The sequence below is a fragment of the Xyrauchen texanus genome, chromosome 41 (genome assembly GCF_025860055.1).
Source record: "Xyrauchen texanus isolate HMW12.3.18 chromosome 41, RBS_HiC_50CHRs, whole genome shotgun sequence".
Lineage (NCBI taxonomy): Eukaryota > Metazoa > Chordata > Actinopteri > Cypriniformes > Catostomidae > Xyrauchen > Xyrauchen texanus.
The window spans coordinates 24,233,925-24,247,148 of NC_068316.1; the positions used below are offsets into that span (position 1 = coordinate 24,233,925).

The window sequence follows — 13,224 nt, forward strand, 5'->3', positions numbered from 1 at the left end:
ACAGGGACATCGTCTTAGCTCATCTGTTTCTCTGGGTTTGAGGCTCAACGTCAAGAAAAGCGTCCTCTCTCCCACTCAGAACACTGTCTATCGGGGCATCGTATGGTGTTCAATCACAATGCGGGCACAACTGTCTCCCGCTAGTATTGAGTCCATTCAGATCACCCTGACAAAGTCAGGCTAGGTCAAGGTTGCACTGTTATCAGTATCAACGATTTCCAGGTCTCAGGGCGACCGCGTCCACGGTGATCCCTCTGGACCTTCTGCTCATGAGACCATTTTTGTTGTGGCCAAAAGCCAGGGGATTTCTTCCAAGGGCCAAAACCCCTAGGCTAAATAGGGTTACGCGCCTCAGGCTTCCTTCCCTTTCTATGTGGTTCAGACCCCGGTTTTCTGCCTTGGGTCCCACTCTAGGTGTGTCTTGTTGTCGCAGGCTGCTAACGACAGACGCCTCCCTGATGGGCGGGGTAGCGGCCTTGAGTGGTCATCCAGCTTAAGGGGATAGGAGGGTCGTCAGCTCGGTTGTCACAGTCACTGTCTCGGGTTGATGGCTGTATTTCTGGCCCTGAAATACCTCCTCCTGAGGCTGCCATGTCTTGGTGCGGGTGGACAATACAGCGGTAGCCTCTTACATAAATCATCAAGGAGACCCACGTTCTTGTCAGCTGTATTTCTGACACGTTGGGTTCTCCTTAGGGCCCAGGGCAAGCTCCTGTCACTCAGGTCAGTTATATCCCTGGATGGCCGTATATGGGAGCAGATTTACGGTCCAGACAGAAGATACCAACGGGGGAGTTAAGAACTCCACCCTAAGGTAGTAGTTGCCCAGAGTTCGCCAGCAAGGGTTTTTGCCTCTTACTGATAGCACCGCGCTGGCCGAACAGGGCTTGGTTCTCGGAGCTAATCTCTTCCCTCAATGGCTCGCCTTGGGCGATTCCGAACAGGAAGGATCTTCTATCTCAGGCACAGGGCAATATTTCATCCCTGCCCCAAATTGTGGAATCTTTCATGTTTGGCCCCTAAGGGTACCGACTGAGGGACACAGGGCTCTCTCCTGAGGTTATCGAGACCTTTTTAAATGCCGGGCTTTTTCCACTTGGAACAAGTTTGGGTGAGATCTTAGGGCAGAAGAGGACCTCTTCGCCTCTATGAATAGCGCAATGTCTCCTCTACTTCTCCCTGAAATCACCCAGCCCCCTTGGGTCTGGACGTTAAGACACATACATGACCCAGAATGCGTCTGTATGCGTTTCCCTGGTTTCTCTGCTCCCGGGAGTCTTGGCAATGTTCACCAGCAAGGGTCTTGCCTCCTATTAATGGCGCTGCGCTGGCCGAACAGGATATGTTTCTCAGAGTTAATTCCTCTCCTCGACGGCTCGCCTTGGGCGATTCCGAACAGGGCGGACCTTCTCATCCTTGGCCCGAATTGTGAAACCTTTCATGTCTGGCCCCTAAGGGTACCGAATGAGGTTCACAGGGTTTTCTCTTGAGGTTATCGAGACCATTTCAAGTGCTAGGGCTCCCTCCACTTGGAACTGATCTGGGTAGATTTTACAGGGCAGAAGAGGACCTCTTCGCCTCTGTTGATAGCGCAATGTCTCCTCTACTTCTCCCCGAGTCGCCCAGCAACCCCATGGAGGGGCTGATCGTAGTAACGCATTCATAGCACAAATGCACCTGCATGCGTTTCTATCTACTAAAGTTCTTATTACAGAACCAGCTAACTGCCAGTTTGCTTCAGTTCTGGATTTTCTGTAGAAAGAACTGTCAGCGGGCACTTGCCTCGCCACTGCCAGGTTCTATGTGGCCACTGCGGTTTGCTACGGCTTGGTGGGCGGGGTGCCCTCAAAGAGGCATCCTCATTATTGCCCGGGCCTACGAGGCACGTGGTCAAGCTTCGCCAGTAGGTTTTAGGCCACACTCTACCAGAGGGCTCTCCTCCTCTAAAACATTGGCTAGAGGTCTCCCTCTGCAGCAAGTTTGTGATGCGGCAGGTTGTCCTCTCCGCACACTTTCATTAGATTTTTATAGTTTGGATGTTCTGCCACTCCGGGCTCTTATGCCCTTGAGTCGAGATCTCAAACTCATGTCTGGACAAGTTTGTGATGTGGCAGGCTGGTCCTCTCCGCTCACATTCATCAGTTTTTATGACTAGTTTGTGTTGCGATAGGGTTCTCTTCGCACACATTCATCGAACTTTATGGGCTAGATGCTTTTCTACTCCGGACTCCTATGTCCTTGAGTTGACATCTCAGCCCATGCCTAAACAAGTTTGTGATGCGGCAGGTTGTCCTCTCCGCACACATTCATTGGATTTTTCTAGTTTGGATGTTCTGCACTCCGGGCTCTTATGCCCTTGAGTCGACATCTCAGCTCATGCCTGAACAAGTTTGTGATGCGGCAGGCTGGTCCTCTCCGCTCACATTCATCAGTTTTTATGACAAGTTTGTGTTGCGATAGGGTTCTCTTCACACATTCATCAAACTTTATGGGTTAGATGCTTTGCTACTCCGGGCACTTATGCCCTTGAGTCGACATCTCAGCTCATGCCTGAACAAGTTTGTGATGCGGCAGGCTGGTCCTTTCCGCTCACATTCATCAGTTTTTATGACAAGTTTGAGTTGCGATCGGGTTCTCGTCGCACACATTCATCGAACTTTATGGTTTAGATGCTTTGCTACTCCGGGCTCTTATGCCCTTGAGTCGACATCTCAGCCCATGCCTAAACAAGTTTGTGATGCGGCAGGCTGGTCCTCTCCGCACACATTCATCAAAATTGAATGGTTTAGATATTTATGCTACTCCGGGCTCTTATGCCCTTGAGTCGACATCTCAAGCTCATGTCTGAGACCTCTCGCGTTTTTGTGAGTACATTGCACAACCGTAGGGTTCCGGACAGCCCCAAGTGTGGCGGCGTGGGTATTGCGTTCCCCGTAGCGCTTAGCAGCGCAGCATCAAAGTGAAGCTTTTTGTAAAGGGAACGTCTCGGGTTACATGTGTAACCCTTTGTAGTACTATTCAATGGAAAGGAGGACAGGAAGCAGGTCTTCACCACAAGGTAAGCCTTTTAATGCCGTCGTAATTTATACAATTTATAATAACACACAATATGACACAAGCGCACTTGGTTAGCTTGTCGTCTCTCTCCCCTGGAGGCCCTCTCGCTGCCTTTTTATGCCGCTCTCCCCGTGCTCACTGAAATTAGAGACAGGTGTTAGACATAATTTAGCTCAGGTGTAAGCGCCCTTACTGCTTTTCTCTCCCAGACGGGCGCTTGACCACGCCCCCGTTGCCACACCCTTGTTCCCTGAAAAAAGCGGAACGAGATGCTGCGCTGCTTTGCCGCACTGGGACGTCCCAGGACTGCTCTTCAAAAAGAAGTATCTGACGACACCTGGTGACGTATCCATTTATAGCCTGGCCACAGGTGCATCTAATAATTACATCAACCGAGGCTATAAATTCCAGTCAATGTTCATTGACATGTTACACACACTATTTCAGCTCGATTCACAGCTAGAGTTGGCCTTCCATTACCGCTCCCTAGCCGGTGAGAGGAGCGTCTGTCGAGATAGCAACTCGATCGCAAAGAGCCCACCTCCAACCCCGCCGAGAGATCCATTTGCGAACCCCAAGTGAGTTTTCGCCGCGCTGCCTCGGCAGCCGCGGGTCCAGAACCCTGAGGTTCGCGAGCCTGTCCATCATCCTTAAATGCGGACAGACTGGAGCGGAGCACGCGGAGCGGCAGACGCTCACATTGCTGACAGTCAGACCTCTCGAAGGCTGACATCGCATGCTCCACTCCCAAACAAACTACACAAAGCTCATGTGTATCTCCACCCGTGATATAACGAGGGCAAGGAGAAGCACAGGCTTTAAATAGTTGTTTCGCCATAATATCCAATATAAAGAGAGACAGACAACAATAAATAAGACAGACAGTTTTGACACAGAGCGCTTTGCTGAGGCACAAAAGCTAACACGAGTAACACACCGGATGTGCTTATATCCTTTCCTGGTCATGACGTCACCCGCCCGTGGCGTTCATTCATTCCATTGACTAGTTGACATACGTGCTTCAGGGGTAAACACGCAAAGGCGTTCCCAAAGCGTCATCGTTCCCTCGTAAGGGAACAGCGAAGCTTAACGGCAACGCCGCTTCTGACCATTTTGGCGCCCTTTGTGAGATCGCTTTTTTTATGTGAGGGGAGGCGGTGGTGTTTTAGCGACTAGCATGGCATCTCGCTATTGGTGCTCCTGTTTGCAAGAGTGATCTCATCATAGACCTTATTCACCCTCCAGGTTTTGTAACATGGAAGTAAATGTTTGCGTGGTAAACTTCAACAGCTGTGAATGGAAGTGCCAGATCACAGTAAATATTATTTTAGCTAACCCATTTGCTCCCAGACCAAAATAAAAAATCCACTATTATGTTTGAATAACTTTCCAGAAGAGTTAAAAAATAGAGAGCGGTGGATTAAGACAGTAAAATGTGAGAAGATGCCAAATTTACTGTCACTCTCTCAGCAGCTGTAATGGAAGCCCCATCGCAGCTGTGTTAATTTATTTTTTAAAACTAATTCAAGGGTAACACAAAGCATAATGTTATATATTTACACTCAATATTTAAAAAATGTATAATCTAAAAACAAATTGTTAGATTTACGTTGCTAAATAAGGCGGAAACGGATCATCGCAGTCTGTGAAGGTCTATTGGTTCACTCTGGTTTTTTACTTAATTTCACTTCATCTCTGTGTCTTTTAGCAAGTCTTCAAATTTTAGATTGAACACATGTACGAGAGGCTCAGTTTATTTTCCTATGTGCACTTTATATTTCCCCAGCTGAACAGCGAGTGAGGGCTGAGCGGGTCACTCAATATATAACATCAATGTTTTGATAGTGCCTAGCTGGGACCTAATTTTTCAGCAGAACTAGGGCGCCACCATTATCACCCTTGAATGTGGACCACTTTCATTATAAGCCACTTCCAGTTATTTTAGCTATACAAAAATACTACATTATGCTGCTTTATATTACAGGCTGGCAATAAATGTTGACAGTATTATCATTAATTACGATTTTCATAAACTCATTGGTTTTGAGAGCATACAGTTTTACCATTTATCTCATTTTGCAATCATTTAATCACACACTGTTGCACTGTCATAATGAATTCAATCAAGTGCTGACATGGACAGTCCTGTGCACACAAACTTTACACAACCAGCAGAGAGAAGAAATATGCTGGGAAAATGTTGCTTCAACATTCGTTGCACTAAAACTGCATCTTGTTTCATCTTGGCAAAATAGAAAGGGGATGGGTGGGGCTAAGCGGGTCACTCAATATATAAACATCAATGTTTTGATAGTGCCTGATAGTGTAGTCAAAAGTACCGGTACTTCGATACTAAAATAAAAAAAGATGTACAATACCAGTGTTTCTGCTGTACCCGTAGTACCGAGTATTGACTCTATCCAGTACCAGCGCACAGTATCGCTGACACACAATAGTTTTAAAATGCTCACAGGCTTATTTTGAACCCGTACTCTGTTACTCCTTGCACACTGAAATGGACAATTAGTCATATTAAAATCGTGACATGTCCACGTATGATTTAGTAAACCGTTAAATGCGGCAATCTTAGTGGTGATGAGCCTGGTACTTTAAATAAATCTGACTGCTCAAACACTAGAAACTCCACAGACATTGAGAATCATTCACGTTGTATGAGATGACAGAGCAGACAACTTATCCATTGTGAACCACCCAGCACATGTAAACTATATAGGGTGGCCAGATGTCCTGTTTTTCCTGGGACAGTCCAATATTCAAGCACTTTTTTTGTGTCCCGACTTATTCTGAAATAAACATGTTTTGTCCTGTATTTCTCTCCTAAAATATCTCTATCGCCTATGCGGCTTTCTCAGTAATGTGATTATTCTAATCAAAGGTAGCCAAGGATACTGCTTAAAACCAATAAAATCACACTGTGTTAATTGAAGTACATGATTGTATTAAAATATCCAATCAAAATCCCCTATCAATAGACATCCAGTTAGTGAACCGTCAGTTTGAAAGAGCACACAGATGAAATTGATGCTGGAAAAATGTCAAGGAAGCGTGTATTTTGAGGAATGAGGATCTTCAAAAAGAGTTTACATTTCTAAAAAATGTGTCACAGACAAAGCCTAGTAAAGTGAGGTGTGAGATTTGTGGAGCTCACTTTTCCATCGATCATGGAGGCTGCACCAACATCACGTAGCATGTTCATACAAAAAAGCATGTGGATTCTGCTAAAAGTGTGTCACACCAAGTGTTTTGATTTTTTGGTGAAGCAAAGTTCAGAATCTGACATGGTGCATGCAAGTGAAGGAGTTTTCACTAATCATTCTGTTGTGACTGCCATATCTTTGCACATTCATGACCTGAGAAAAGTCTTGCAGGCCAGGCTGGAGGAATCCTTCATACCCATTAAAAAGCAGTTGGATGCCCTGGTTGAAGCTGGTAACATGCGAGTGGAGGATTTCTTTTGTGCAGTCATAAACTTTTATTCAGCATCGATAGATTACCTCCAAAATTGGAGCTGCTCATTGGAGAACACCGAAAAACTTGAGTGGGACCTACTGAGAGACATTCCAGTGTGGAAAGACATTCAGAGCTGCCTCAAACACTTCTACTCCAGAATCCCCTTGACAGGGCTAGAAAAAGGGAGGCTGAATCAAATAGCAGATTAAATAGCTATCCTTTAATTTAGAAGCAAAAAAAGGAAAAGCATAATCATAAATGATGAAGGCATCGATGGTTGTCCTCTGGAAGTTGTTCTGTAAACCAGAGCCTTTAGGCACAAATGAGCACGAGACGTGGAGAGGAATGTTCTGAAGCTGGCAACCACCAAACAGAGGAATCCTGCTCACACTGGGCTGGCACACACATGCACAGAGGAACAGAAGGATAAATTTGTAGTCTCCAACTGAGTGGAAAATCCAAAGGGCTGGCGGAGTTGCCACCAATAACTGAGAAAAAATTACACGGAATTAAACCGTAGAAAACTAGTCCAACTGGATCATTAATATCGATAAAACACAAATGCTAGAAGCACCATGCATGAGTATCAAAGGCTGTCTAGAGTAGCGAGTTAAGAAAGAAAATCCAGCAAAGAGATGAGGGAAAGGACACCAGATAACGCAGCATGGACATCGGATAAATATCAAATCAGAGTAACAGTCATGAAGGCAATGCTTTTCGTACATCTTAATTTTGGACTGGGTGCTCTGCATTTTACGATAAACTCTTGAAAGACAAGCGCACACTGAGGAAAATTGCTGCCAGAGAAAAGTACAAGGTGACAACAGATGCGGATGCACCCGCTCCTTCACATTGATCTATACCTAGGAAAGGATACATCAGTTAAATCTATATACACTGGCTTCCAAAAGTTTTGAATAATGTACAGATTTTGTTCTTATGGAAATAAATTGGTACTTTTATTCACCAAAGTGGAAATCAGCTTATCGCAATGTATAGTCAGGACATCAATAACGTCAAAAATTACTATTATAATTTGAAAAATAAAATTCAGAAATTCTTCAAACTACTTCAAAGAGTTCTCATTAAAAAAAAACTCTGAATCATCCAAAATGACAGCTTTGCAGATCCATGACATTCTAGATGTCAGTTTGTCCAGATACTCAGGTGACATTTCACCCCACACCTCCTGTAGCACTTGCCATAGATGTGGCTGTCTTGTTGGGCACTTCTCACACACCTTACAGTCTAGCTGATCCCACAACAGCTCAATGGAGTTAAGATCCATAACAATCTTTTCCAATTATCTGTTGTCCCATGTCTGTTTCTTTGCTCACTCTAACATTTTCTTTTTGTTTTTCTGTTTCAAAAGTGACTTTTTCTTTGAAATTCTTCCCATAAGTCCTGCACCCCTGAGTCTTCTCTTTACTGTTGTACATGAAACTGGTGTTGAGCGGGTAGAATTCAATGAAGCCATCAGCTGAGGACATGTGAGGTGTCTATTTCTCAAACTAGAGACTCTGATGTCCTTATCCTGTTGTTTAGTTGTACATCTGGCCTTCCACATCTCTTTCTGTTCTTGTTAGAGCCAGTTGTCCTTTGTCTTTGAAGACTGTAGTGTACACCTTTGTATGAAATATTCAGTTTTTTGGCTATTTCAAGCATTGTATAGCCTTCATTCCTCAAAACAATGATTGACTGATGAGTTTCTAGAGAAAGCTGATTATTTTTTGCAATTTGTGACCTAATATTGACCTTAAGACATGCCAGTCTATTGCACACTGAGGCAACTCAAAAACAAACACAAAGACAAATATCTTTCAACTGTGTTTGATATGATGGCAAGTGATTTTCTAGTTCCAAATTAGCAATTTAGCGTGATTACTCAAGGATATGGTGTTGAAGTGATGGCTTCTGGAAATGGGCTTGTCTAGATTTGATCAAAAATGACTTTTTGCAAATAGTGATGGTGATGTTTTTTACAGTACATCAGTAATATCCTGACTATACTTTATGAAGGTTTACAGTTGAATGTTCTGGAAAGTTTTGGAAAATAAGAATAATTATTTAAATAATTATTAAATCATTAAAAATAACTAAACTGGTGTGTTCAGAAGCACATTATCATATTAGCATATTTTTGCTGTGGTATCGAATTTGGTATCGAGAACCTTGAAATTTCAGTGATATTGGTAATGACAACTGAAATTCTGGTACCATGACAACACTAGTGCCTGGGAGGCTTAGTGTTTATATTGTTGGGGAAGGTAAACCTACGAATGGCTTACTTATAATTGTCAATGAACAATAAACTGGGATAGTAGAAAGTATTTTGAAATAAAAACGTTAAAGATTTCACCTTTAAATGGCAGTTCTCTGCAGTGCTCGTAGCAGTCTGGTACGCAGGGGTACGCCGAACAGATGTGTCTTACTCCCTGAAACGAGCAGGGAGCCCTGGTTCTTTCCCATCTCCTTGTCTCTCTTGAGCACAGCTAACTTTACCATGGTCAAAATATACAGTATTTGTGGTATGAAATTCATATTTCATTTTAATAAAAACCCATGCAATGGCTTATCCTGTACATAATATTTTATTTTCTTCCTTAAAAATGTATAATTCTGTCGATTTCGTTCTCCGCTTCGCAATCGTTTTGTGAGAAAAACATTTCTCATCAGCTAATTTTACTCTTGTTAAATAGCAGGGATTTTATGATGATATAATATATGTTTAAGAAACGGCATATAGAATAAAATAAAATATTATTTTTAGTTAGCCTATTATTTATTTGAGAGCCGTGCTGTCTTTGGTGCAGTTACCACATGCAAAAGCCTCCTTTTGGAGGGTGCGTCTAACATGTTTGCTCATGTAGTTACTTGCACAGTTTTTCATAGTAAATCACCTCCAATGCATCTTACATGCAAATGTCATTTGATAGTTTACACAAGTAAATTAATACCCGTTAATTGCCATCTTATTAAATCAGGGCCTTTGTATTAAACTTGGTTACCCACTGAGGACATTCTTTAACATGTGTCTATCAAATTGTACACAAATATATATTTACACTTTACATATGTATACCTATGAAATAGCACTTGATTGACAAGTTTGAGGACATCTGGTATGAGGCCTGTGTTCTCTATCAGCTGTTATGCTGCTTCACTTTTTCCTCTTCTGAGAAGTGCCAACCCCAGAGGCCTCCCTCTCCTTCTACTTCCCATCCTTTTCCTGGATGCAGAATCAATGCAGTCCTAATGAATGGACTCTATTGATTCGTGCCATATGCCTGGGCTTCGGTAATGGCCTTTAAGCGCAGTATATCAGGCATGAGAAAAGACTGGAAAGGAATTGGAAGACAGGGTGTGTGGCTTTTTTCTAGAATTACTTCCTGTTTTGGTCAGCCCCTCTTCCTTCACACACTTCCTGTTCTTGAGTTCTCGTCAGCTGATTGGTCATTTCCTCATCATTGCTGTCATTCTCTCTGTTAGGCATTGAAACCTGTCATCCATCAGGATGTTTCTCAGACTTTGGGCAGCAGGAGGCTGATCAGCTTCTCCCTGTCAGGTAAGTCAGTTCTGTCATATTACTCTTTCATTTTCTCTCTCTTTACATAAAATAGGGTTTATTGGGGTCTATAATTAACATTAATTCATTTTTTTTTTACTAAAGCATATACAGTTTAACTGGTGCAGAATGAGTACACAAGTATTTTAGCAGTTTATTCTGTATGTTTGCTGTGTTTCATTGACTAATTTGTGTGCTGGACTATTTGAAAACCATTACAATATATTAAAAGGGTTTTAGTTAGCTTAAAGTAAATTTTATTAGTTAAATCCTTTTTACACATTGCATAATGACTGACTACATCAAAAAAATTAATAAATAAAAGTAAAAAAATTATAAAATGATACTTTTTTTAAAAAGGTTACAGTGAGGCACTTACTATGAAAGTAAGGCATAAATGTGAAGCGTAAACTTACATATGTAAAGACATACAGTATGAGAACAGTTTTGCAAAATTCAGCAGTGTAGAGTTTCTGTATTCTCTTTTAAATGGACCCTGGGTTTGGAAACACAACTATAGCGGTGTTAACTTCTTCTGTAAAGTGGTAAATGAGAGACCACTTACCAAATACTACTTTTGCGTTCCAATTGCTCTAACAGCAAAATAAAAAATCTAAAATGTCCTTAAATATACAATATACATAATAAATACAGTACATAAATGAATAATGACTGTCTTTCCTCATATTCATTCAGCTCTATTATGTATCTTTGTTTCTCCTCCACTTTTTCTTTTTCTTCTCAATTATATTTGACGTTGCAATAGCCAAACTATTCACTTAAAGACCACTGTAACATCAGGCCTCCCCTAGTGCTGTATGTTTTATTCATAAGCACATCTCCTGCCATGAGCTTAAGGTCTGTCTGAGCATACTGCTGCAAATATATGCACATTAACGGCTTTTCAGAGGGTCTGCCTGCCAGTGAATCTCCTCTGTGAGGAGAGAGGACTAGTGATCCCCCATGGAGCTGGAAAACAGGATACCTTTTAGCTCAAAGTGAAGGCTCATGGCAAGCTGACCTGCAAAAAACTTAATGAAGTGTACATACTTTCATCCTTGCCATTATGTAGCTAGACATGGCTATCTCACACAATCATATGTCCAACCTATAGTGCAAGATCTGGATTAAGCCAGTAATCACTAGATTATTGCATTATATTAACACATCTCACTCGAGACCATCTCTGTCTGCCAGGCTCTTTATTACTGGATACAGTGGGAGATAATGAGCTCCTATGAGATTCTTAGAGTTCTTACCTTCCTCTTCTTATTTCCAGGTTCAGACTTTATGGCTTTAGCCTTTAAGCCTCTGGCATCCCTTGTTTCTGAAAGAACAATGTTTTAATATTGCAAGGACACCAGTGTATCCAGAAAATTACAGAATAGGCAGCTTGGAATTAAATAAACCTGTATCTAACATAATGGAGTAAAGAGAGACTTTCTGGGGCTGCTTCCATATGTAGAATAATGACACACACACACACACACACACACACACACACACACACACACACACAAACCCACACACACATATACTGTATATGTGCACCTGTGCATCTACTTATTCATGCAATTATCTAATCAGCCAATTTTGTGGCAGCTCTATGATGTATACATTTCAGTTAATGTTCACATCAACTATCAGAATGGGGAAGAAAATGTTATCTTAGTTAAATGTTACCGTGGCATGATTTTTGGTGCCAGACGGGCTGGTTTGAGTAATTCTGTAACTGCTGATCTCCTGGGATTTTCACGTGCAACAATCTCTAGCGTTTACTTAGAATGTTGACAAAAAGCAAAGAACAACCAGTAAGGAGCAGTTCTGTGGATGAAAAACCCTTGTTGATGAGAGATGTCAAAAGAGAATGGCCAGACTGGTTTGAGCTGACAGAAAGGCTACAGTAGAACCACTCTGTACAATTGTAGTGAGCAGAATAGCATATCAGACTGCACAACATTTCAAACCTTCAGGCGAATGGGCTACAACAGCAGAAGACCACGTTGGGTTCCACTTCTGTCAGCCAAGTTGGACCAGGTTATGGGACTGGTAACCACAGATATCAAAGTACTTCCGAGCCTGCTTCCCCACAATGATGACTGGTGACGCGTCATGTGCCACCTGCTGATGATCTGATGGAATGTCATCTATTCTTTCCAGAGTGATGTGCTTATCCAGTAAGGTTACAGAGAGCATTTGGTGAAGAATCTTACCCTGAGGCAGGAGATCCACCGCATCCTCTCGAGTGCATGGTTGAAGCCATTCAAGTTGGTTCATGGAGCAGACACTAACACAGCTGTTAACCTCTTGAATGGTGGCCATAAAATGTCTAGGGTACAGTGTAGGTGGGTTGGGTTCCTGGACAGACACCACCATTTCAGTCCTGATAGATAATTCTCTGTGCTCTTTTGCTGAGCCTCTTTGATAAAGATGAAAGACGATATGTCAGAGCTGTCCTGTAGCTCACGTTCTTCTTCTCTGCACTTTGGGACAGGGCAACACTCAACGATCTGTTGCCAACAACATGGGCATTCATTGCTGACAAAGCCTTCATGACAGCTTCACGAGTAGAGAAGGTCACAAATCCAAACCCCTTGCTGTGTCTGTTTTGCATTTAAATATGACACTTGTGATGGCGCCAAATCGAGATAACAGTCTGTTTAGCTGCTCGTTGCCAAAGCTGTATGGCAGGTTTGAGACATAGAGACTCACACCTGGGTAAGAGCTTTTGTTCTCCTTATGCTCAGTCTGTTTAAACCTGGCCTTTCATTCCACCTCATACTTCTTGATGTTTTTATCCACACCTCTCTGCACAGGAGCATTGATCTGGGCCCATTTTATTTGAATTTGTCTGCCAAGCAGGTTGTCTCCAATCTGTGCCTTCTCTGCATCTCAGAAGTATGCAAAGGTGACCTAATCATACCCAAGAGAGCGGTTGGTCACCTTTTCTCTGCACACATGCAGATAAGTCATGGGGCTGAATGGGATGAATGTTAAAAACAGCAACTTGTCATCCACTTTTGGTTGAAGGTCAACCACGAGCAGTGCCCCTTTCTGGTCTTCACCTCCAGTGAAATGTGTTTGATGAGGCCATTTTAGTCTGTATCTGTATATGTCACACTGCAGCAATC

At 42.6% G+C, this 13,224-nt stretch overlaps 1 protein-coding gene across 1 annotated transcript in view; it reads left to right on the forward strand.

Annotated features, from left to right (window-relative positions):
- The window catches only part of LOC127634380 (E3 ubiquitin-protein ligase HECW1-like), a 130,327-nt gene that overhangs the window by 58,917 nt on the left and 58,186 nt on the right, over nucleotides 1–13,224 (forward strand). The window contains exon 5 of the mRNA XM_052113919.1: nucleotides 10,018–10,093. Within this exon, the coding sequence (XP_051969879.1) occupies nucleotides 10,018–10,093 (76 nt within the window). The remainder of the gene's footprint in view (nucleotides 1–10,017; nucleotides 10,094–13,224) is intronic.